Source organism: Prunus avium, chromosome 1 (genome assembly GCF_965620075.1).
Source record: "Prunus avium chromosome 1, drPruAviu1.hap1.1, whole genome shotgun sequence".
NCBI classification, from domain to species: Eukaryota; Viridiplantae; Streptophyta; class Magnoliopsida; order Rosales; family Rosaceae; genus Prunus; species Prunus avium.
In genome coordinates, this window is record NC_142284.1 from 40,844,546 (window position 1) to 40,869,257 (window position 24,712).

The window sequence follows — 24,712 nt, forward strand, 5'->3', positions numbered from 1 at the left end:
ATTGGAATATTCGGAGAAGATCCTTGCGTCTCTTGAATGAACTCTTTTAAGAACCCTACAAAATCAATGGTGGTCAATTGGAGAACACAGGTGTGTTGTTTATCAAAAGCCCACTACTAGAAAACAGCCATTACCCACTGATTATCTAGATACAAATACATAAAAGTAGCTTTTGAATTTTTTTTAGAAACTAATTCTCCCACCATACCTATTAAAAGTATTTGGGATAGACTTTGGTGTGTAATAAAAATAAAGTGATTTTCATTTTTTTCCTTTCATATTTGCCCTTTTATCAGTCCCAGTTTGTCAAACAAACTCAGCCCCATCTCACAAATCAGCCAAACAAGCTTGGTTGGCTCCCCCTTTTTGTTTGCAAACTGACTTGCCTCCCCTTCACTCAGTCGCCTTGGCATTTTGCCTTCAATTGGATACTGACTTCTTTTTCTAGTCTCTTCCATTTATTAACTTTTTTCCTACAGAAACTAATGTTTAATAGTGAAACAACATAATTAGAACTTTGAAAAACCTTATTGGCGGCATAAGTACTATTTCCTGCTGATTTCAAAATACGAAATTTCAAATAGGCGGGAGAATGTCTCTATAAAACAGAGAATCTCTAGTTTGGTATGATCAGATGGATCTCGATTCTCTGTATTTAGGTTTCGTGCATTTACCTGCATTTAGTTTAATCTCAACAATTACAATAATTCAATGGTTAAAAATATAGCCACATACCTTAATTTTAGTTGATCTTTTTTATCAAAACTGATGGCTAACTCCGTTACTTTACGACTTTTACCAGTACTTTGGCTCCCAATCCATCACCACACAACTGCATTCGTTCTTTTTTAATCGTCCGAGAAGTTTAATTCAATGGATTTTTGAGCTCGGAGCATCATATGTCTGGATAAAATTTGGTGTCGTTGGCTTTGTTTACTGGAAGTTGGGGGTTGGGTTCAACCAATTTTGATTTAATCCCAACTTCCCCATATGTTTTCCAAATTTTTTTATAGCAGATTTTGTGTTTTGAAAAAAATTCAAATTTGAGTGTCCCACCTCCATTAGCTTGTTGGGTTTAATCATTGTGTCTCTTTCTTTCTCCCTTTTGTCATTGTTGAAGGTAAGGTCATTTTCGACCGAAAAAAAAAAAAAAAAAAGATTTATGGGCACATGTGGAAACTACAATACGAGGGTTGTGCAATGGGTTAATCAATTGCCTATTTTCCTGCCATTAGAAACATAGTTAATAGTCCATGTTTTCCTGTAAGTCGGAGGAATAAAAAGCAAAGAAACCAGCAACAATTGAAGAAGAAGACGACAAGCAAAAAAACATTAACACCGTAAATTAGGCCTGGGCGCGGATCGGTTTGGAACGGTAGAGGGCTCTTCCGTTAACCAAACCAAAGACTTCGGTAGACCATTTTCTCTTCCGTTAACCAAACCAAAGACTTCGGTAAACTTCGGATCGGTTAACCTAACATTCGGTTCGGAACGGGTCGGTACGCCGGTAGTACCGTAATAAAAACATACTAATAAAAATACAATTTATAATACTTTCACATAACATAAGTTCTTGAACAAATACACCAAATTATCCTTTTAAAATATAAAAATCTAATAACCTAATTCATCCAAGTATGAAATCAAACAACTTAGTCACTATATCATTCAATATGTCCTCAAGATGAATTGGGAGCCACTTGTGTTTGTTGTTTGAACTTTTGAGTGTTCTTTTTATTGAATTCTCTACATTTATGTAAATGGTTTTGACATTTGTTTTGCGTTGGGTTCTTTATTTTTTTCATGCTGAATCCAACCATATAAAGAACATAAAATTTGGATCAACAGTTAGAAAGTTATAGGTGAAAAACGGGACAAAGGTCGAAACTGGAAAACATAGGAAGTTCATAAATTCCTCTCTGACCAAAAAGTGCTACAGTACTTGGATAAGTGATACAATGGTGATAAAGCAGTGATACAATGGTGATAAAGTAGTGATACAATGATGATAAAGAAGTGATACAGTAGTGATAAAAGAGTGATACAAAATGCTGATTGTATTTACCTTTGGTTTCTTGTTTTGTATTTAAATAATAAAATAAGTATAAATATCGGATCGGTACGGGTTTCCGTCGGGTTAGGAATTTTGTTTCCGTTAACCAAACCAAACATTTCGGTACGGATCGGATCGGAATAATTAAAATTAAAAAATAATTATTTAACCAAACCAAACCAAACCGTCGGTACGGTACGGTCGGTACGCGGATAATTCGGATGAGATGCCCACCCCTACCGTAAATAACATTAAAGTTAAGATAGATGATGTGGCTTGACTTTTAACTATTGGATTATTGTGATGGTTGAGATTAAATTAAATGCGGGTAAATGCATAAAACTTAAATGCAGAGGCTCGGAATCCTGAACAGACATGAACTAGCTCCTCTACAAGATAATTTTCTTATTGTTGGTCGGTCTTTATGAAAGATCTAATGTGGGACCTCCCTAAATTATAATTAGGGCTTCTTAGATATAGGTCCATTTTCATCAAGATATAATGGATGCAGTCCACATGCTCTCTCTTTTCAATTGCAGTCCAGTCTCACCAATTAAACAATTAGTATGTCCATAATTTTTTTAAAATTTACAGGATATGCCACTATCATAAATGGAATTATATGAAAACACTTTCCTAAAATTCAGTGTTTCCTTATATATATGTGCATGTGTATGTATTTCCTTATATATATAATGCGTTTTCCTTGTATGTATATGTACTTGCCTTACAGGTAAGTCTTTTTTTCTTGAGTTTTCTTAAGCAGTTTTTTCTGGAGCTTCATATTTATATACATACGTACTTGTCTTCCATGTAATAGTGTTTTTTTTTTTTGTTTTTCCAAAGAAATTTTGTATGGATTTTTATCTCAGTTGAGTTTAAAGATCCATACCAAGATATTATATGAGTTCAATTACCTGGGCTACAGGGTATAACTACCTAGACTAGAGGTAATTTATGGATTTAATTACCTGGACCAGAGTAATTTATGGGTTTAATTACCTGCATACTGAATACGATGTGTATGCATAGGTACCTTACCTATTGTTAAGGTATGAAGTTTTTATGAACTCTTATTACAAATTTTGATGTCGGTATACCTTGGGAAAATTTCAGAATTCAATAAATAGATTTGCAATTAAATTCAAATCAAATATGATAATTAATGTCCTACAAATCAATAACTTACAAGTTTTACGAATTCATAATTTACCTTATTTATGTTTTAGGTGCATAATTGGAACAAATAATAAATAATAAATAAAAGTAAATATCAATAAATTGAAAAAGGCATGTAATCTTATGTGGCGCAAAAGTCAAAGGACTTGGATCAACAACAATTTCTGCGTGGATTGCACTCAATATCTCTCCTTATAATTGGACTTATGCCAAATTTTCTATTATAATTATTAGGAGTCTATGTTTCAATTTGTTTCCTTTTTTACACAATTATTTGACCTAAGGAATATTCAATTTTTCACGTGTCACCATCTGAATAGTTGTCGAAAATCCATGTTCCTACAAATGCTCCCTAACTTCTGCATGGCGCGTGTAGGACATGTAGGAGATGTGAAATACTTGTCGGGCTTTTTAATTTCCAATTGCAGTTGAACTCCCTTTGTGGGTTGAATTTGATTCCTTCTTAGAGTTGGGCTCCTAGTCAAAGAAAGCTTTTTGGGATTCTTTATTGGCTAAGAAATCCCAATGGTTATAAAATAATAATAATAATAATAATAATAAAAAATAAAAATCCAAACTCTGTCAAAGGAAATAACTACACGCTTAATGCCAGCATATTGACAGCTTTGACAGATTGACAGCGGATTGACAGCCTTGACTTATACAAATTTAATACAAGCAGATTCTTTCCTTAATTAGGATATACTAGCTGTAGGCTATAATTAGATTGATGTATATACGATAGGTTAGCTGTTTTTCAAGGCTGAAGATCAGCCTGTGTTCTTTCCTAATTAACTCGTATTCTGTCCATATAATGGGGGATTCTCGATGAATAAAGATATACTTTTTCAGAAAGAACTCTAAATTGTCATGGTATCAGAGCCTAAGCTCTAAATTGTCTCTTGATCTCAAGTCCCTTAGTCTCGATTATTCTTGATCAAGTTCTCTTGACCTCATGTCTTCGGATAAGTCTGATGTTTCTTTGATTCGTTTCAATGGCAAGAACTACTCTGCTTGGGTGTTTCACTTCAGGATTTTCGTCAAATGTAAGGAGTTGTGGGGACATGTTGATGGAAGTAACCCAGCTTCTGACAAAAACAAAGACAAAGACTAGCACACCAAGTGGGAAGTCAAGGATGCTCAAGTTATGGCATGGATTTTAGGATCTGTCGAACCCAATATCATTTTGAACCTTCTATCCTCTCAAACTGCAGCTTAGATGTGGACTTACTGAAGAAGATCTATAGTCAACGAAACACTACTCGTCGGTTCCAGCTTGAACATGAATTGGCCACTCTCCAACAGGATAGTCTTTCTATCTCTGATTTTTACTCTAGATTCACTAATCTTTGGGTTGAATACCCTGATATAGTTTATGCTGACTTACCATTCGAAGGTCTTAGTTCTGTTCAATCTGTCCATGAAACAACTCAGAGGGATCAATTTCTAATGAAACTGAGACCTGAATTTGAAGGCACCAGATCCAATATTATGAACCGAGAATCTGTCCCCTCCTTGGATACATGCCTCAATGATCTCCTTCGCGAGGAACAACGCCTTCTCACTCAAACCACCATGGAACAATGGCGATCTACATTTGTTCTTGTGGCCTATGTAGCACAAGGTAAGCCATGAGGCAGGGATATGAGCACTGTTCAGTGCTTCTGTTGCAAGGGATTTGGCCATTATGTTGCAAATTGTCCTCGAAAATTCTGCAACTATTGCAAAAAGGATAGCCATATCATCAAAGAATGCCCTACTTGACCCCCCAAGAAATCAGAGACAGCATATACTGTCTCAGTTGGTTCTTCTAGTGTTGGTAGTTCTGTGAATACAGCACCTTTGACACAAAGTGCTCCTGCTCCTGTCCAACCTGTGACCCCTGACATGATTCAACAAATGATCATTTCTGCATTTTCAGCTTTAGGACTCTCAGGTACATCATCTCCTTGGTACTTTGATTCCGGGGCTTCCCATCATATGACAAACAATGCTGATTCTCTTACCAATGTAAACAAATGTTTTGGAAATCTCAAAATTCATACTACTGATGGCAATCCTTTACCTATCACAGCCACTGGTGATGCTTCTCCCTCTCTCACTGATGTCTTCGTATCTCCCGGCCTTACCACCAATCTTGTGTCTGTCGGTCAGTTGGTTGATAATGATTGTAAAGTGGAATTCTCTAAATCTGGTTGTGTTGTGCAGGATCAACAATCAGGGAGGATGATCATGAGGGGGCCTAAAGTGGGACGTCTTTTTCCTCTTCAATTTCCTTTGTCTTTGTTTTTTCTTTGCCCTTTGTCAATTGTAATTCTACTCATGTTGATTACCGAGCGTGGCATAAACGTCTCGGACACCCAAACTCTCATGTACTTCATGATTTACTGAAATATGATTTTCTTGGGAATAAAGAATCACCAGTAGACTTGGCAAAAGTAAGACTCTGCCATTCCCTATTCACACACCACATGTAGTCCAACCTTTCGATCTGATACATAGTGATGTGTGGGGTATGGCACTAGTCACTTCTCATGCTAATTACAAATACTTTGTCACTTTTATTGATGACTATAGCCGTTTCACATGGATATATTTTCTTTATTCTAAAGACAAAGTCTTTTTTGCTTTTAAGATTTTTCATGCATATATTCAGACCCAATTTTTGGCCCATATCAAAATCCTTCATTCTGACAATGGGGGTGAGTATATGTCTCATTTGTTTTAGGACTTCCTACAGAATCACGGCATCATCTCTCAACGGTCTTACCCTTCAACACCTCAACAAAATGGGGTGGCTGAAAGGAAGAACCGTCACCTTCTTGATGTTGTTCGCACTCTCTTGTTAGAGTCATCTACGCCCTCTCGTTTTTGGTGTGAAGCTCTCTCCACTGTTGTCCATCTCATCAACAGGTTACCTTCTCCCACATTGAACCATGACTCTCCTTTCACCAGGTTATTTGGTCACCCTCCAACTTATTCTAACCTTTGTACCTTTGGTTGTGTCTATTATGTTCATCTTCCTGCACATGAACGCACAAAACTCACGTCTCAATCGATTCAGTGTGCTTTCCTAGGATATTCAGTACACTAGAAAGGTTTTCTTTGTTATGATCCAAATTTGCGTCGCATTCGAGTTTCTAGGAATGTAATCTTTCTAGAAAATCAGTATTTTTTTTCCACGCATCAAGATCACGTTTCTCCTTCATTTTCTGTTTTGCCTATGTTTACTAACTCTTCTGCAGCTTCAGTCCCTTCTAAGCCTCTCCTAGTGTATCAACGACGCTCCTCCGCCACTTCCCACCAGCCTTCAGCACCTCCCGAGCCCCCTCAAGCTCCTTCCCCGACTGCTGCTCTTGTTCCAGCAACTGTACCTCCCTCTCTCAGACACAATACTCGGGTTCGTCGACCCCCAGATAGGTTTAGTTCCTCTCCTCCTTCATCCTTCACAGCCACCTTGTCTTCTATTTCTCTTCCTTCATCTTATAAACAGGCAATGGAGCATGAGTGTTGGCAAAAAGCTGTTGAAACCGAACTTCTCGCACTTGAGGAAAACCAAACCTGGGACGTTGTTCCATGTCCCTCCTCCGTGAAACCCCTTGGCAGTAAGTTCATGTTTTCTATCAAGCTTCGTTCCGATGGGTCCATAGACCGTTATAAGGCTCGGTTAGTGACAATTGGCAACAAACAAGAATATGGTCTTGACTATGATGAGACCTTCGCACCGGTCGCCAAAATGACCATTGTCTGAACTATCCTCGCCCTTGCTGCATCCCAATCTTGGCCCTTACATCAAATGGATGTCAAGAACGCTTTCCTCCACGGTGATCTCAAGGAAGAAGTTTACTTGAAACTTCCCTCTAGTATGCCTACTTCCTCCCCTAATGATGTTTGCAAACTGAAACGTTCTTTGTATGGTTTGAAGCAAGCACCGAGAGTATGGTTTGAAAAGTTTCGATCCACTTTGCTTGGTTTTTCTTTCACTCAAAGTCAGTATGACTCCTCCCTTTTTCTACAAAGGACATCCATGGGTATCGTTATCCTCCTTGTTTATGTGGATGATATCGTCATCACCGGCTTTGACTTGGAGGCAATCTCTGCAGTTCAAACTTTGTTGCATTCTACATTCCACATGAAAGACCTTGGCCAGCTCACCTATTTCTTGGGTTTAGAGGTGCATCATCAGCCTCACGGTGTCTTCTTGCATTAGCACAAGTATAGTCAGGATCTAGTACAGTTAGTTGGCCTCACCGACACTACTTCCGTTGACACCCCCATGGAACTTAATGTGAAATATCGACGTGACGAAGGAGAGCTTCTTCAGGACCCTACTATCTATCGGAAGTTGGTTGGTAGTCTTATCTATCTAACCATTACCTGACCAGACATCTCTTATGCTGTTCACACTGTCAGCAAATTCATGCAAGCCCCAAGGCATCTTCATCTATCTGTCGTTCGCCGCATCATTCGCTACATTCTTGGCACACCTAGTCGTGGCTTATTCTTCCCTAAAGGTTCTTCACTTCAGCTACAAGCCTATAGTGACGCTGATTGGGCCGGTTGCCCAAACACTAGGAAATCTACTATTGGCTGGTGTATGTTTCTTGGTGATGCCCTTATCTCTTGGAAATGCATGAAGCAGGACCACGTCTCCAAATCATCTACTGAGGCAGAGTACCGAGCCATGTCTGCTGCATGCTCCGAGATCATTTGGCTGCGTGGTCTCCTCACAGAGCTTGGTTTCAGTCCAGTTCATCCTACTCCACTACATGCTGACAACACTAGTGCCATCCAAATTGCAGCCAACCCCGTCTATCACGAATGCACCATGCACATCGAGGTTGACTGTCACTCAATCAGAGAAGCCTATGATCATCATGTTATCACCCTTCCACATGTCTCCACTACTCTGCAGATCGCAGATATCTTCATCAAATCCATGCCACGTCAGCGCCATAATTTCCTCATTAGCAAATTGATGCCTGTCGATTTACCAGCATCAATTTGAGGGGGGATGTTAAAGGAAATAACTACACAATTAATGCCAGCAGATTGACAGCTTTGACAGATTGACAACGGATTGACAACCTTGACTTATACAGATTTAATACCAGCATATTCTTTCCTTAATTAGGATATACTAGCTGTAGGCTATAATTAGATTGATGTATATACGGTAGGTTAGCTGTTTTTCAGGGCTGAAGATCAGCCTGTGTTCTTTCCTTATTAACTCATATTCTGTCTATATAATGGGGGATTCTCGATGAATAGAGATATACTTTTTCAGAAAGAACTCTAAATTGTCAAACTCCTCCCCATGTTTTGCACTTGCTATTTTTTTCTTCTGCTTTTTGACTTGCGGCAAGGAGAAGAATTTGGAGGAGTTGATCTTTGCATGTTGAGCAAATAACCCAAGAGACTCGGGGGGCACGACTTCGGCCAATTTTGCAAGACTGGCTGTGAGGCTGCTGGCAGTTGTCATTTTTTTTTTCTAGAACCGAGACGATGCCATGATTAGTTCTGTTGAGCCTAGCAGAGCTATGAGCCAAAAGGCCTGGTCGCACTCACGCTAGCTTGGGATGTGCTGGCGATGAACAAAAGTTATATCTCGCAAGTGCACAAATCGATATGATAGTAAGAAAGTACGAGAGTCGTTCCCACAGAGATTTGTAAAGTTTATCAATTAATTCCAAATATGAATACCTTAAGAAAAATAGAAAACAAAAACGAAATATAAAAATACCTAAATAGCTGAAAATTACTCAATTTTAATCTAAATGTTGAGAATTAAGGCAATAAAATAAAATAACAAATGCTGAAAATTGGTTTTGAAAATCAATGGATGAATACTAGTACTTCGACTTCACCATAACAATCTTATTCTATGTATTGAGTTAATTTTGATAATAAAGTTCCAATTCAATTCCTAGGGTTCGTTCTTTCTTTATTATGATGATTCGTTTGGCCACGATGTCACCAAGTATTCTCAATTAAACCTAACTAATGAACCCCATAGCCAAATCTAATCGAGAACCCATTAAGTTCAAGAAGAGCAATCAAGAACCAAGAAGTGTTTTAGCTTGAACCCTGGCTTTAACAACAACCCATTCATTCATAGTGCACATAAGATTAGGGATGAGCTCCTCATCCAATCTTATCTTAGACAATCCAAAATACCTATAATGACCAATTACAAGTATCAAGATTACAATTATAATAATGAATGAAACAAGGAATATAATTTGATTAAAAATAAGAAATTAACTCAATAACATAAAATCATCATGTTAGGTTACATCGGATCCCTAGCGAAGAATTTAGTTACCCATAGCCATCTTAGAAACAAACAATATATTTATGAACATAAAATACAAAGTTTGAATTAAGATAGAAAAAACCCTTAGATGAATCCACTACAGTTGAACTCCTCATCCATCAAATCTTGAAGGCTATGAACAGCTAAGAAAGTAAATATGTGTGAGTTGGTGCTTTTTCTCCCGACCCTTGAACAATATGCTAAGCCCCCTTATATACTTCCCACACCCAAAAAGAATAGGAAAATAACTAATTAAAAAACCTAACATAACTTGGAAAACAAGTCCTTATTGAAGAAGGTAAGGAAAATTAAATAGATAGCCTAAACTAATTAAATTCCTAAAGCCACTTGGAGAAAACCCACTGCTAGCTTGCACTCCAACACCTCCATCATGTCAACTCGCATCTTAGTCCATACAAAATAACTTCCTTATTTTGCTACAGCACATCCACATCTTATTGGAAATTCAATTGACAAACAGATCATATGTAATTGGCATTCCACTTTGCGAAAGCCGACCGCCTTTAGCAATTGCCAAACGAGATCTGCCATTTGATTATTCTCATTCATTGCTCATTTTCACCATATTTTGCTCTGTTTAGCTCCAAATCACCTTTAGGGTCGATTTCCTACAAAACTAACACTAAACACAACAAAACAACCAATTTCTCTTGCCACAAATTAGGGTCTTGTGGTTTTGATTTGTGAATTGACTTGTGATTCTAACCAGCTTCTTCCTTTTTGTAGTTGCTCAGCTACCATGTCTTCTGACGAAGGAAGTTGATCATCTGCTTCACAAGCGCCCTTGTATTTGCTTGGGGTTCTTTTGCTCACAAAAACAGGTTCGTGCCCAACTTGCACTATGTCCTTGATGAGGCACAATTCCAATGGTGGTGATCCCAGTTTTCCGTGGCATTCCCCCCATGTGCATGTGAAGTTGGTGATGCCCTCGTCTAATGACGTGGACCGAGCGAACCCGAACGACTCGGTCGTGAGAGTGATCACATTTCGTCCGTTCTACTTTTCCTTGGACTTTAGGTTTCCCATGTCAAAGTTTTGCAAGGAAGTGTTTCATGCTATGGGCCTTGCCAGTGTACTCCGAACGTCTACCATGCTGTGATCTGCTTTGACAACTTGAGCCGCTTCTTCAACTAGGCATTGACAATCCGCAAAGACTAGTATACATTGTATCTGCTTAATTGGGAGGAAGACTGGTCTCAAGTTATTTGTGTTGAGACACTAAGATAAGTGTATAGGTGTTCACTTGGGAGTGAATACACTAAGCGTGATCAACCGGGGATATTGAATGGAAATTTTACTTGCATGTCAAACAAGATCTCCATTGTTGCAATCATGTAAATTAGTCATTGACATGTGTCACCACAATTGTCTTGTGGAAGCGTTGCGGATCTTAGATATACTAAAATGTTGTGCTCTTTAGGGGATGACCATATTGTAGGATTGGGGTTCGTGATCAATTCATGGAGGCAAGTGAGTTTACAATGAGGATCTCTACCTTCAGTAAAGAATGAGAATGCCTTGACAAGTCTTCAGTCAAAGCATTAGGTATGATTGAGAATGGTGATTCCCATAATACTTATATGAGTCATATAAGCTTGGAGTTCACATTAATGGCTTGACATGTTTTCCATGCCCTAATGATGTGACCAAGAGCATTGTGTTATAGAGAAGGATCGTATTACATTGTAATTCCAACTAAATAGGTTCTCCACCTTATTCGATATTGGCTTGGATAACCGTAACATGTTGCTAGACGTCACTCACGATTTGTGGAAGCCCTGAGGATATGTCATAACTATGTCCTCATAATAGGAAGAATTAAAGGGGGTTTTAATTCACAATCGATTACGAAAGAGTCTGAATTGCCCACTGCCTCACCGATTAGAATCTAACGGATCACACATCCATAAAGGTAAAAGATGGAAAATTAATTAGGAGATGATGGGCAAAGATTAATTAGTTAATAGAGATTAATTAAATAATCAATGCTCGGGACTTATGTTGGGCCTAAAATTAGTTTTAGAGGTTTAAGGCCCATTGGTCTTAGACCCATTAGGCTCATAAGATGAGTTGTACATGACAACTTAAAAGATGAAGCCCAATAAGCAAGGAATTTCGGCCATATGGTAGAGATGGTGGGTTTTGACTTGCTTGATGACCCACATAGGTCATTTCAACTGATATGGGTCATAGGTGACCTAGCTTGAAATGCCTAGCCTATATATAGATAGAGATGAACATCATATTTCTCTAGAGTTTTGGATGATGGGAGGTTAAGGAGGCAACACCAAGCTCCTCCCTCCCATCCATTATGGTTGGCCACCACTAGGAGGGGTACTAGCACCTCCACCTCCTTGTGGTTCTTCATCTCCTCCTTCATCTTCTTCCTTTGGTGTGTATGAAGTTAGAGGCCAAACATTTGGGTGGCTCTCTTTTGAAGAATCATTTGGTGAAGGCCCTCCAAGGGTGATCAACCTTGAGCTTTGCTCAAGGTAGTGCTACAAAGCTATAAAGAATTTTCTACTCTCTCTCTCTAGTAGTTTATAGAAGTGTCTATGTGCTTCAATCCTTTTAGGCCTAAAGATATTTGGGTTAGATTTTGTTTTAAGCTTAAGGTTTTAATTTTTGCTTCTATTGCCTAGAGATTAAGTGTAATCTCATCTTTGTGGCTTAATGAATCTAAAATATCCTAAGGTTTCCTTCAGTCAATCGGAAAACACCGATGTGGTGTTGGGCAAGGGCCCTCTGATGTCAAAGTCAGTAAATGGTCTCAAGGAGATGTAGATTATACTGAAAGGATAAAGTTTTCTCTTCGGGGAGAGAGGGTGGCATAGACGCCGAGAGAGAGAGAGAGAGAGAGAGAGAGAGAGAGAGAGAGAGAGAGAGAGAGGTGTGTAGCCTAGGGTTTTTAGAGCTTGGAAGAAGTTACCCAATTGTAGTGTGATGCTATCTTTATATAGAGCCTCCTTGTTTGGTAGGATTTATGGAGAATAATTCATATATGGAAGGGAATTATTCTCTCTCTTGACTAAAGAGGTGGAGTGAATCAAGGAGATTTTATACAAATCATATCCTTGATTTGGGGAAGATATTCCTATTTTAAGTCTTGATAATTGGCTAATTAAATGGAATTTAATTAGCACAATTATTTGACCTAAGGAATATTCCCTTTATCACTTGTCACCATCTGAATGGTTGCTGAAAATTCATGTTCCCACAACTGCTCAATTAGTAGGTCCTTATATCCTGATCAGTCAACCATCCCTTTTTTGTTATTGAGAAATTCTAGGATTGCATTCATAATTCAGACAAAAAAGCAACTAGCCACAAATGACCAATACAAACTAGCCACAAAGAGCCATCACAATAACAGAGTGATCTAACATCAAAATTAAGACAATTTGGTGCACCTCCATTAACGATCACATAGGATCGAAGAAACTTTGGCATAGGCATCCCAACTAAGATTGCGAACTTAGAATAATAAAAAAGAGATAAAGTTTGAAAAAACCAAGCCATAACAATACAAATAAAACTCTCACAAAAGAGATATGAAAGCTCTAACAAAGGAGAGGTGAAAGCTCTCACAAAGGAGAGGTGAAAAGCTCTCACAAAAGGAGAGGTGAAAACTACGCAGAGAATCCAAAGAGTCTCTATGACTTATTCCAAACATAAAAAAACTGCAATATGGATGATTGGTAGAGATTTGACACCGAAACGCAGGTGCAGAACCGACGTCGAGACGCAGCCACCTGTGATGGTTGGAGGAAAATCATAACAAAATGAAGACATATAGGGAAAATCTTATGTCTCTGAAAATGGGGAAGAGCAGAAATGAGAAAGAGATGTGAGGAGAGGGGAGGAAGAACAGTGGCTTCCTTCCCCCTCAAAGTAAAAATGGCTCTAAGAGTGTTTTTTGGGAGAGAGGGGCTAGAGTTTCTCGTCAACAAGCCCTTCAACTGGGAAATTTTGCATGCCAAGTTAAACAATCTCAATTCAAGGTTCTCGGCTAACGTTTATGGCATATCCTTTTTTTGTATTTTTTAATACAATGTTGGCATCCTTTGAATGATTATTTGAACGTAAAATTAATAAGGGGAACTAAATTTACCGGACAATATATGGCAGCGAGAAGTATGTTTTTCTCTATAATCTACTATGATGACAGCCAAAACAGATCTTTCATCTGGTTGGAAGCAAATTCAAATTAATTAATCATGCTTCTAGCATGCAATATTTCTCCTTTCAAACCTTTTTTATTTCAATTAAATTTCAAGTTTTCAACTCATAAAAATAAGAAATAATTAATATATACTTTATTTACTACCACGTACATGTGTAAGTCTTTCTTTTTCAAAACGAAGAGACATTGACTTAGTGAAAAGGGAGCAAATTTAAGGAAAACAAAAAGTCCCAAGGTTCGATATTCTTTGTGTTGTGCGGATAATTCTGACAACCACACAGATATATTTGACTCTTTTATTTTCCATGCATGGTCTTCTGTACAAGAAAGAACATTTCAAAAGGCGTGGGATTGGTTCCCCACACTTCCCGCCATATGTTAAAAATAGAGGCTTAATTGGCTGCATGCATGCATGCCTTATTTAAGCGAGTCTTATCTTGTATTATGAGAGACATCCCCCTCCCCCTCCCCAAGACAAAGCAATTGATGAGCCGGTGATTCTCTTGTGGCCGATTCAATCTGTTGCCTTGGCTTGGCTGGGTCTCGATCTATCGAGAGCAATCTCTGCCTCGCTCAAGTACAGATTGCTCGTTGCAAGGGGTGGGGGACTGCAAAACAAGAAAATAATAAGGAAGATTAGATCATCAAACCAGTAGTTAATCTCACTGCGGGTGCATGAGATAACAATGGCAGCAATTAACAAATCGTTTTTCTTTCTCTGCTTCTTTTTCTTGTCCTTTGCTCTAGTTATTGCCAGCGATACCGCTGGAACTGATCAAGACGAAGTACAGTTAGATGCCTACTGGAAACAACGAGCCGAAGAAGCCGAACAAGAGGCCATGCAATCTTTTGAAACAAATCCTGAGCTAGTCACCGAGGAGTTCAATTCTAATGTTGGCGAGTAGGTCTAATTATCTTGTAAATCTAGATCATTAATTGGTCAACACTTAACACTTGCTTGATTATGTGGTACATACATATTTATACATATATTTTTATATGAATTAATTCATGTGAATGCATGTTTTTATTACCGCTGACATTAGATAGATGCATATATGCTGCAGGCTTTTGATGAAGCAAAATGGCACAAGAAGGAACTTGAGGGGCCAAAAGAAGTACAATGGTCGATGCATGGCCACCAACCCAATTGATGCATGCTGGAGGTGTGACAAAAACTGGGCCAACAACCGCAAGAGGATCGCCGACTGCGTCCAAGGCTTCGGCAAAAGGACCACCGGCGGCAAGGCCGGCCCTTTTTATGTGGTGACTGATCCCTCTGACTTGGACTTGCTAAACCCTAAACCTGGAACCCTGCGTCACGCAGTGATTCAGAAAGGGCCTCTTTGGATCATCTTTGCACGCAGCATGGTGATTAAGCTGCAGCAAGAGCTGATTGTGACTAGTGACAAGACCATTGATGGTAGGGGAGCCAACGTTAACATATACGACGGCGCTGGCATTACCCTCCAGTTTGTGAAGAATGTGATCATCACCAACCTTCACATCAAAAAGATTGTGGAGAAAGAAGGTGGCATGATCAGAGACTCCGTCGACCATTTTGGCCAGAGGACCAAGAGTGATGGCGATGGCATCTCCATCTTTGGCTCCTCCAACATTTGGATTGACCACGTTTCCATGGAAAAGTGCGCAGATGGGCTCATAGACGCCATCATGGGTTCCACAGCTATCACCATCTCCAACTCCCACTTCACTCACCACAATGACGTACGTACTGTACTTCATTTATTTATTAAGCTCAACCAACTAAATGCAGAGGTTTGGAATCCATTATAATAATGTCACATGCATGTATGGATGCAGGTGATGTTGTTCGGTGCCAGCAACAGCTACACTCAAGACAAGATCATGCAAATCACGGTGGCCTTCAACCACTTCGGCCAGGGATTGGTGCAGAGGATGCCAAGGTGCCGGCACGGATTCTTCCACGTGGTGAACAACGACTACACCCACTGGCTCATGTATGCCATTGGTGGCAGCATGAACCCTACCATCATCAGCCAGGGTAACAGGTTCATTGCTGGTTTAAACGCAGCCGCCAAAGAGGTAATTTTTCTTGTATAATATTTGATTCAAATAGCAACGAGATTATATATATGTGCCATTGTTGAATTCCGAATTCCAAATTATATAGGTGACCAAGAGGGACAACACACCAGAGGCAGAGTGGAAGAAATGGGAATGGAGATCAGAGGGAGACTTGATGATGAATGGAGCAATCTTCGTTGAATCTGGATCCGGAGCGAGCAATCACCCAGCAAGGATGGATTTGATGCCCTTCAAGCCGGGAACCTATGTCCCAAAGCTCACAAAGTTTTCCGGTGCTCTTGAATGCTTTGTTGGCAAACCTTGCTAGGCATTTCCCCCCTTTTTTTCTGCCTGCATAGGAAAGTCTCACCATGGACTCGTTTTTTAGTTTGCAAACACAAATAGTACAAAACGGCCCAATCCATATGTATTTGTGCATGAGGGTATAGAGGAAGATTACTTAGGCCGTGTGTGCGTGAGGGAGGAAATCAAATGTTGCCAATGTTTGCTGTCCTTGTTACATTACATGTCCCTATTTTTCTCAATTACTTTCTCTCTTTTTTTCCGGTTGTTTGGGAAAAATGGATTTAAAGAAGACAAAAAAACAGAAGAAGGGACGAAGGTTTAATAATGATGCAAAACAAAAAGGGAGAGGATGCAAATGTGTATGTCCTCTCTATTGCACTGGAGTACAAACCATCTTTTCAAAATAAAGGAAAAGGAAAAAGAGGATTGATTAGGAAGTGTTAACACTTAATGAAGATCAAGAATGATGAATTAATCTTTAAGTGTCAAGTAATTAACATGAGTCTTGAAGCATCAGAAGGTTCGATCCCATGTATATAGGGATTAACGTGGTGCATGGAAAGCAACTCCACACATTTTAATCACCTACAAATCTACCAATAGGAAATGGACAGGTTTGCCATTCATACAAGTGGACATATCAAACATATTCAAGTCTTATATTGGACGGAGAAACCGAAGGTAAAAGCACAACAACACAAAAGTTTGCACATCATCTGTTGTCGTATAGCCACACAAACGACAGGTTTGGTAATGCAACTCCTTATCCCAGAAAACAAAACTTTAGGCATTTGGGATATTATTTCATCTCGTACAAGCCAAAATCACCTTGTCTTGTGTGCTGCTTGTCCACTATGATCCGCCAAAATTATCAGTATTTTTTTGTTCCCCTTTTTTTTTTTTTTTTTGGGAATTAAAGAAAAAAAAAAGATTTGGGATTTAAGAAAAACAACCAATAAAGGATTTAACATCAATTAATATATATTTTGTCACACAAATCGAATTTGACATGGTCAGCCTTAGCTTCTTCTCTTGAATGGCTTGAATGTTTTAATATGTCAAATTAATTTGTGTGCCTAGATTATGACGAAGAGTTACCAATGAAATTAATCTTCTATCCGAAAAAATAAAGACGGTGAAAGTGTCAATTCTGCCTAAACCAGTACATGGATGATGGAGGGAAAGAAAGAATTTTAGTGATGCTCTAATCAGACCCTGAAGTCGGCCAGAGTTCCTGCTAGCATGCAGGCACTCATATTTGTCTCAAATGGCACCGAACTCATCGAAACTCAGAAACAAACTAAGCATAAAACAAGTAATGGAACATGTATATAAGCACTTGCATTCAGTTTTCCAACAGCAAACCACTTGAAACCAATTGTCTTTTGTTGTTTGCTATTGACACAGGAAAAGATAGAGATATGGATCATCTGACTAGTGTAAAATCTGAACTGAGCCAAGGAAAGCGTCCATTGTGCATTATAGAAGTTGATACTTTGGTTAACAAGTGTGTCAAGAGACGGCGCAGAGATTCGTCTGCTGTTGTTGCACCTGCAGGCTGCAGTGATCAACAGCAAGGTGATCAAAGACCACAACAGCAGGCGCAGCAGGCTGGTCAATCTACCGTTGCTACGACTACAACTGTGAAGAGAAGTTCCAGATTTCGAGGAGTCAGCAGGTCTGATATCTTGTGTTCATGTGGACAATTTGCTTATTTTTTGGTTTTGTTAAAATGATTAAGCTTAATTTTGAGAATTATATATGCAGGCATCGATGGACAGGAAGATATGAAGCTCATTTATGGGATAAAGGGTCTTGGAACCCAACACAAAGGAAGAAGGGAAAGCAAGGTAATAAACATATAAATCACTTGTTCCATTTGTACACTTTTTTCACTTTTCTTAATCTTGTGTATCACTTACATGGTCTTCTTTTTCTTTCTGGTTCTGCATTCGATTTGATTAATTACTTGGATGGAGCAGTTTATCTTGGTAAGTAGTTGCATGACAGATTAAAACCACTTAATTCGGTCTCATTTTAGAGAGAAGCTAACATTTTTTTCTAAAAAATCCAACAGGGGCTTATGATGAAGAAGAATCTGCTGCAAGAGCTTATGATTTGGCAGCACTAAAGTACTGGGGAACATCAACTTTTACCAATTTTCCGGTATGATTATCAGACATGATGACTTGAAAGTTCTGTGCTTTTCAGAGGAATCAATGAAACTGATCAATATCTTCTAAAACTTGTTCTATATTTTACTTTTTAGGTGCCTGATTATGAGAATGAAATTGAGATAATGAACACATTATCCAAGGAAGAATATTTAGCCTCTCTGAGAAGGTAAATTTCATCTCCTGATGAGCCCTCCTCTTCAAAACTTTTCTGTAAAAAGTTCGCGTCCATGATCCCATTTTGTTTTGTTTATAGAAGGAGCAGTGGCTTTTCAAGAGGTGTATCCAAATACAGAGGAGTTGCAAGGTAAACAACTTAAATATTTGACCTTTACAAGTTTAAACAATTCATTCCAAATTTCTAAGGCTAAACTGGTGTGGAAATTGCAGGCACCATCACAATGGGAGATGGGAAGCAAGAATAGGGAGAGTGTTTGGAAACAAGTACCTCTACCTTGGCACTTACGGTGAGTTTCAATTCAAGCTCTTTAAGTCTGTTTGCTCCTTCTGCTGCTGAGTGAGAAAAACCTTACAAGGCTTCTTTCATTTCATCACAGCCACCCAGGAAGAGGCTGCTCATGCATATGATATTGCAGCAATAGAATACAGAGGCATAAATGCAGTGACCAACTTTGACTTGAGCACATACATCAGATGGCTGAGACCAGGAGCCAATTCTCTTGGTTCTCAGGAACCAAAACTAAACACAGAGTCTCTGCCCATGCCAGCCTCCTCTAACAGCATCCCAAGCAAGGAAGGAAAGCAGATGTCCATGTTCCAACCCAACTCTTTCCCAGTAGATGACATAGACACCTCAAGAAATCGCGACATTTTCCAAAGGCAGCAGAAGCAGCCTATGCCCATCAGCCCTTGCACCAAGTCATCATCTTCCCCAACAGCACTTGGCCTCCTCCTTCAATCCTCAGTATTCAAAGAGCTGGTGGAAAAGAATTTAAATGGAGATAATGAAGAAGGTGAGAAGAATGACATAAGGAACCTTCTTCCAGTGCAGACAAACAGTGACAATCTTAAGAGGATCTTGTACAATGGAATGCACAATAACCCTTTTACATGTCCTTCCAACGCCAGTGTTTTGCCTGCTTTAATGTCGCAGGAGGAGAGCATATTGCCCTTGTGTAATTCGAGGGGGCAGTCAATTTGGAATGGTGCCATAAACATGTTTTCTTCCCCTGACTTTTAACTAAATTAACTTTAGTTTAGTTTAATTACTTGTAAGCTCCAGCTAGATCCTTCTGTTTTCTCTTCTTCTTCTTCTTCTGACCGTTGCAGTTTGATGTAAATAAATCCTAAGATTTCCAAGTGATGCAGAGGCAATTGGAATAATAAAAAATAAGAAATAAAGGGATTAGTTCATTAGTGGTTACATTTAATCTTATGTATGACAAAAGTAAGACCAGCCAGTTGGGTTGGGGTAAATATACGACTTCAAATCTCTTTTTCATTTTCCTTTTTCCTGGTGAGAATGGCAAAAGAGCTTGTGCCCTAGAAAACAAATATAATCGCATACCCTTTCATAAAGAGAAAAAGATTTGATTCTACGGGTTCTAGTTTACTCCATGGATCACCTCTATGGGACAAAGCTTCCTTCTTCCCCTGTCGTCTGTAGGTTTCAACTTCACACTTTTTATATACATGTATGAGAACTTGTGGCTATTTACGGCCTTCTAACACTTAGTCTGCCATTCCAAAGTGGGTTGGAGATTTTTTGAGTTGAATGACTGGAAAGACTTCAGATGACAGAAACTAGAGATTTTGAAGAAAATGGGTTACCAAGATTAAATAATAGATTTTTATTCAAACAGAAACTTAAAAATTGATCTTTTCAACAAAGATTAAAAGTCGTATTTTTTGTGAAGTATCATCGGATGTTAGAACTCTAGCTCCATATTTGTGAGGGGAGAACTTATTCGGAATCTTTCATATTTGTAACCACTTTGCTTGTTATCGGAGGAAGAAACATAAAAAATAAATAAAAAACAAACAATGTGATTTCAATTATTTCAAAAGATTGATGTCAATACCCCTTTTGTTTGACATTATAAGGGCACGTCTCACACAATTACGCCCACAAAATAAACTAAACATGCTATAAGCTCCACAGTAATATTTACTTCATCTCCATAATCAGAATCTTGGGCAAAAAAAAAACCACGGAGAAATACATGAAATGAAAAACAACTGGGCAGTTACTGTGAGATTGTGTACATCAAACTTGGAACAACCAAACCAATTAAAGCTAAGCCATCTCATACGTATACCTACATAAAATAACAGTGTACGGCCAGCCATGCAGCCATCATCTTCTTTAGAATATTGCAATCAACACTTGGTTGAGACTGACCTGCAAAAACAACTGGGTTAAGTACAGAGGCAGGGCAGTTCCCGAATTAAGACCTAAGTTAATTTGTAACTGCCACCAAGTCAGTTCATAGTGCCAAATGCAGCTATCTGGCACACAGATATGACAAGCCAAAAGAAAAAAAGCAAAGTAAAAAAGTAAAAAGAGGCATGACATAAATGGGAACCTCAGCAGAAGGCATCAGATATGCACACAAGCAGATTGGCTCCATTACAATGTTCAAGAATGATGTAAATACTAGATAAAAGAGTTCTTATTCAAACCTCAGCAGGTTTCTCGGTTTCATTCCTGGACCTTCAATATCGTCTTGCAGAATAGCATCAGTTGACTTATTCAAAGTTCCAGACAAAGACTCCGCAATTTCTTTTAGACCCTGCAAGAAAGTGGCATGCCTTACATTTATTTTTTGGATACACGCGAGAGTCTAAACTACTCTAAATTTATCCAATCTAGGAGAGGGGGGGGGGGGGGGGGGGTCAAACTTGGGTGCAAGGGGGGGGATATAAGTGAGAGTCTAAACTACTCTAAACTAATCTAATCTACGGAGAGGGGTACTCAAACTTGGGTGCAAGGGGATGGGCTCCCTGCCCTGGCCAACTACCCTAACCCACGTTTGCAATTAAGTAGCAAATATTAAGGATTTAACTATCAAGATTCCAGTTGCTGAAATAATAGTATCTGAAACCCCTAAATTAAAAAACACAAATTGCAAATGAGATAGCATCGAATGGAATTACACCCTGAGAGAAATGTCATTATTAAAGACAGACAAACCTTAATATACAACATGGCCCAACCCACCCTCATATAAATCTAAGACATTTTGTAGGGCAGGGGAAAGAAATCACAGGCCTATGATTCTCAGTAGCCTTAAGCCTCCTGCTTGCATCTTGGAAAAAAAAAAATTACTTAGGAATAGCTCTAAAGGAATCCCTATTTGACCTCTTTCCCTTCCCCCAATCTCATGGTGTAAAATTAACTGGAAACGAAGGGCAAACCTAAAGCATAATGCTCCATCAATGCTTTACTAATTTTAGCATCTAATCGCAGTGTAATCTATAGGTTATTTTCTTTCTTTGTTCTGAAAAACAATGGGCACAAATGCTTTACATGAGTCCATAATAATTAATAAATGCGAAGACCTCTGTTCAATATTTCCAACTAGGATAATGTCTGCAACCAGAAGAAAAGAGATTCTTAGAAACAAACCATCAGACTCTGAGTTTCTGAATATGTCACTAAACGACCGCGTGGATTCCCAGTGAGTTTAAGTTTCGTCTGCAAGTAGAAAAATTAATTAGAGCAGTGATCATATATACCAAAAAACACTAAATAAGAGACTATATTGAGGGCCTCAGTAAAAGGTAAAGAACAAAGTGAGATTAAATGATGGCGGGGGCTTATCTTTGACTACGACATGATCTTATTACTTACAGGTAACTTTGATACAATGAACATAATCTTTTCATTTTTCACAATATAAAAATATTAAGAAAGTTGGAGAGCCAATAACACATTTAAATCCATACACTGACAGGTACAAACCTGCTGAGGCATTTCAACTTGTTTTCCCTCAACAAAGTTGACGAGGTAGAAAAGACCAAGATTTGAAACATCCTGCATGAGGCATTTCCATCAGTACAACCTTAGGCAGATAAATAAGGTGATGTGTGTATCGAAATAAATGCAACAGCCACTGCAAGTACTCCAAAGCAAAGACATATCTTACTTATAAAAGTGTTACAGGCTGGTGAAAGAACAGAGTTATATGCACATTAATTATGGCTTCTAATAAATACTACACTTTCTCATCAATTAATTATGGCTTCTCTATTCAAATAAAAATAAAGCTGTTTTACCTGCTTTTCTGAAATAGAACCTAGCTTGTAATCCTGCAAAAGGGAAAAGGAAGATAAGTTACTACAAATTCAAAGAAAAATTTCTCTGGGAGAGAGAGATGTAAAGGAAAATGAGTACATAAGGGGAAAGTAAAAAACTGAGAGAGCACATGTAATGTAAAACTCTAGGAATTCCCAAAAATACCAAATTTGGCCTACACCGATACATGTCGAAGCAGAACTCACCAAACCAGTAAGCGCGCTTTGCAACTCAGTCACGGTAACGTAAAGTTCCTCAATACTTCCTTTCGTATCACCAACCTGTTTCACAAGTTGTAACCAAATTTAGAGATGATGCCGAAAATATATTTCATATGCTACAAGACTCCATTTACATTAAATTTGAATGCAGGATTTTAAAATACTGAATTGCATACATTTAAGACATGGCACATCACATATGGATAGTGGATACCTAACCAGCTGTGACATTCATCCTATTAGTTCGACTTTGATAATGTCAGAAGTTTTTGCTTAGCCTCATCAAACTAGAAAATGGACAAGTATGTTTTTTTTTCAATTTATGAATTAAGAACTAAAAGCTCATAATATGCAGAAAAGGACATACATTCTCCAGAATCGACTTTGAGATCTCTTTCTGCTCCAGCAATTTATCGTCCAAATTCTGGACTCTCTGTGTCAGGTGCTTCTTTGTGTTCTGTCCAGCATAAGAATGTTTAATACAGTCATTTCAATTGTTTCTACAAATTCTATAAGTAATATTGATGAGTTCTGTAAATCTATTTGATTTTGGGAACAAACATGGTCCCATAAACAGAAACTCAAACAAAACAGGATTTTTTTTTTTTTGGGGCATAGACAGCCGAAAAGAAACTTACAGCAATAGCCTCTGTCACGCTCTCCAGATGTTTATGCAAGTTTGAAACAGCAGCAGTCATACTACGCTTTGTCACATACATAAGATCTGAGAATTTTAGACCCTAACCATTTGTGAAGAGCAAATGTTAGATTATCAAAGAATAAAAACACTTTGCTTAAAGAAGAAAACAACTCACAGAACCAATGGTTGAAATAATATAAACATAAATATATCATCTGGATACCTTCCACCACATGTAACCATAACCCAATGCCCCCAAGGTAGCTGCTGGCATTATTAGTGATGTCAAACCTATTTAAAAATCAATGAAAAAAGACAACCAATTATAAAATGTTTCTATTGCATTATGAAATACATACGTGTAAGGAATAGAAGTTTTAGAACTTAACCAAAAAGAAAGGGCGGGACCATGCATTAATTTAGTGGTTATAGGCAAGAGGAAAAAGCACAAAGCATGCTAAGAATTCATTTGAACACATAAGAGAAAGTAAGATACCAATTTGGCTGCCATTCCCATTCAGGACGGTTATCTGTCGTGACGAGCCAAGTTGCCGGACCTCAGCTGCCAGTCGGCGCACCTAAAAGAAAGTAACACAGGAAAATTGATATCCATTAGAAAAAACAAAAATTTAACACGATAAAGCATCCTTTGACACTAAATTTATAGCAGTTTTTCCAATACCTGTGATGCGATCGCATCAAAGTCACCTTCTGATTGTTCTCCGGTTCCATTCAACAAAGACTGCAAACAAAACAGAAATAAACACAAATCCATCAATTTTTTCAGCAACTAGACACAAGGTCCTAAATAAATAAACTATCTAACTGATCAAAACCCTAGTTTACCAAATGCATTAAAAAATTAAAATCTCATACAAAAATAATACCATATAAAAATTTGCTACGAGTTCCACTAGCAAAGCAGAGTAAAAAGTATGAAAATAGTACCTGAAGTTCACCGATCAAGTCAGATAATTTACCATTCTTAAGCAGGATGGTGCTAGTATACCCTGTACAGAGAGAACAATCACTCAGATCGAATACAGCTAAATACACAAGGAAACTAATCCAGTATGCAAGATGAAAGACGAGCGATTGGTACCTGCCCCAGCTAAGATCAGGATCTTGGAAAACCCTATTCCGCTTTGCATAGCCATGGCTGTGTTTGTTTGGATCAGAAACTCTAGGAGGGTGGGTAGGGAAGAGTGTTGATTTCGGGAAAGGAGGCTTGGGTCACGGAATTTTGAGGTAGGGCGCTCGTGGTGAAGACGACCTTTTCTAAGATGCTGGGTATGTTGCACTTTCTGCGAAA

The 24,712-nt window shown here is 38.5% G+C and overlaps 3 protein-coding genes across 3 annotated transcripts; 2 read left to right on the plus strand and 1 right to left on the minus strand.

The window, feature by feature from the left end:
• The first annotated feature begins 14,188 nt into the window (after nt 1-14,188).
• LOC110751265 (pectate lyase-like) lies at nt 14,189-16,349 on the plus strand. Its single transcript, XM_021951703.2, has 4 exons — nt 14,189-14,653; nt 14,820-15,480; nt 15,577-15,819; nt 15,908-16,349. Exons 1-4 carry the CDS (start codon nt 14,439-14,441, stop codon nt 16,127-16,129), a joined length of 1,341 nt encoding a protein of 446 aa, XP_021807395.2. The 5' UTR covers nt 14,189-14,438; the 3' UTR covers nt 16,130-16,349.
• Nucleotides 16,350-17,496: 1,147 nt separating this feature from the next.
• On the plus strand, nt 17,497-19,934 carry LOC110751264 (AP2-like ethylene-responsive transcription factor At2g41710). The gene is made up of 8 exons (XM_021951702.2): nt 17,497-17,785; nt 17,875-17,957; nt 18,090-18,098; nt 18,185-18,273; nt 18,377-18,450; nt 18,538-18,588; nt 18,672-18,748; nt 18,839-19,934. The coding sequence occupies exons 1-8, from the start codon at nt 17,529-17,531 to the stop codon at nt 19,480-19,482; spliced, it is 1,284 nt and encodes a 427-aa protein (XP_021807394.2). The 5' UTR covers nt 17,497-17,528; the 3' UTR covers nt 19,483-19,934.
• Nucleotides 19,935-20,268: 334 nt separating this feature from the next.
• LOC110751263 (uncharacterized) lies at nt 20,269-24,693 on the minus strand. The gene is made up of 13 exons (XM_021951700.2): nt 24,503-24,693; nt 24,349-24,410; nt 24,083-24,142; nt 23,897-23,978; nt 23,624-23,691; nt 23,399-23,500; nt 23,128-23,217; nt 22,746-22,820; nt 22,521-22,553; nt 22,207-22,278; nt 21,871-21,939; nt 20,925-21,034; nt 20,269-20,643 (listed from the first exon to the last, which is right to left on the minus strand). The coding sequence occupies exons 1-13, from the start codon at nt 24,555-24,557 to the stop codon at nt 20,622-20,624; spliced, it is 900 nt and encodes a 299-aa protein (XP_021807392.1). The 5' UTR covers nt 24,558-24,693; the 3' UTR covers nt 20,269-20,621.
• Between the last annotated feature and the right edge of the window lie 19 nt (nt 24,694-24,712).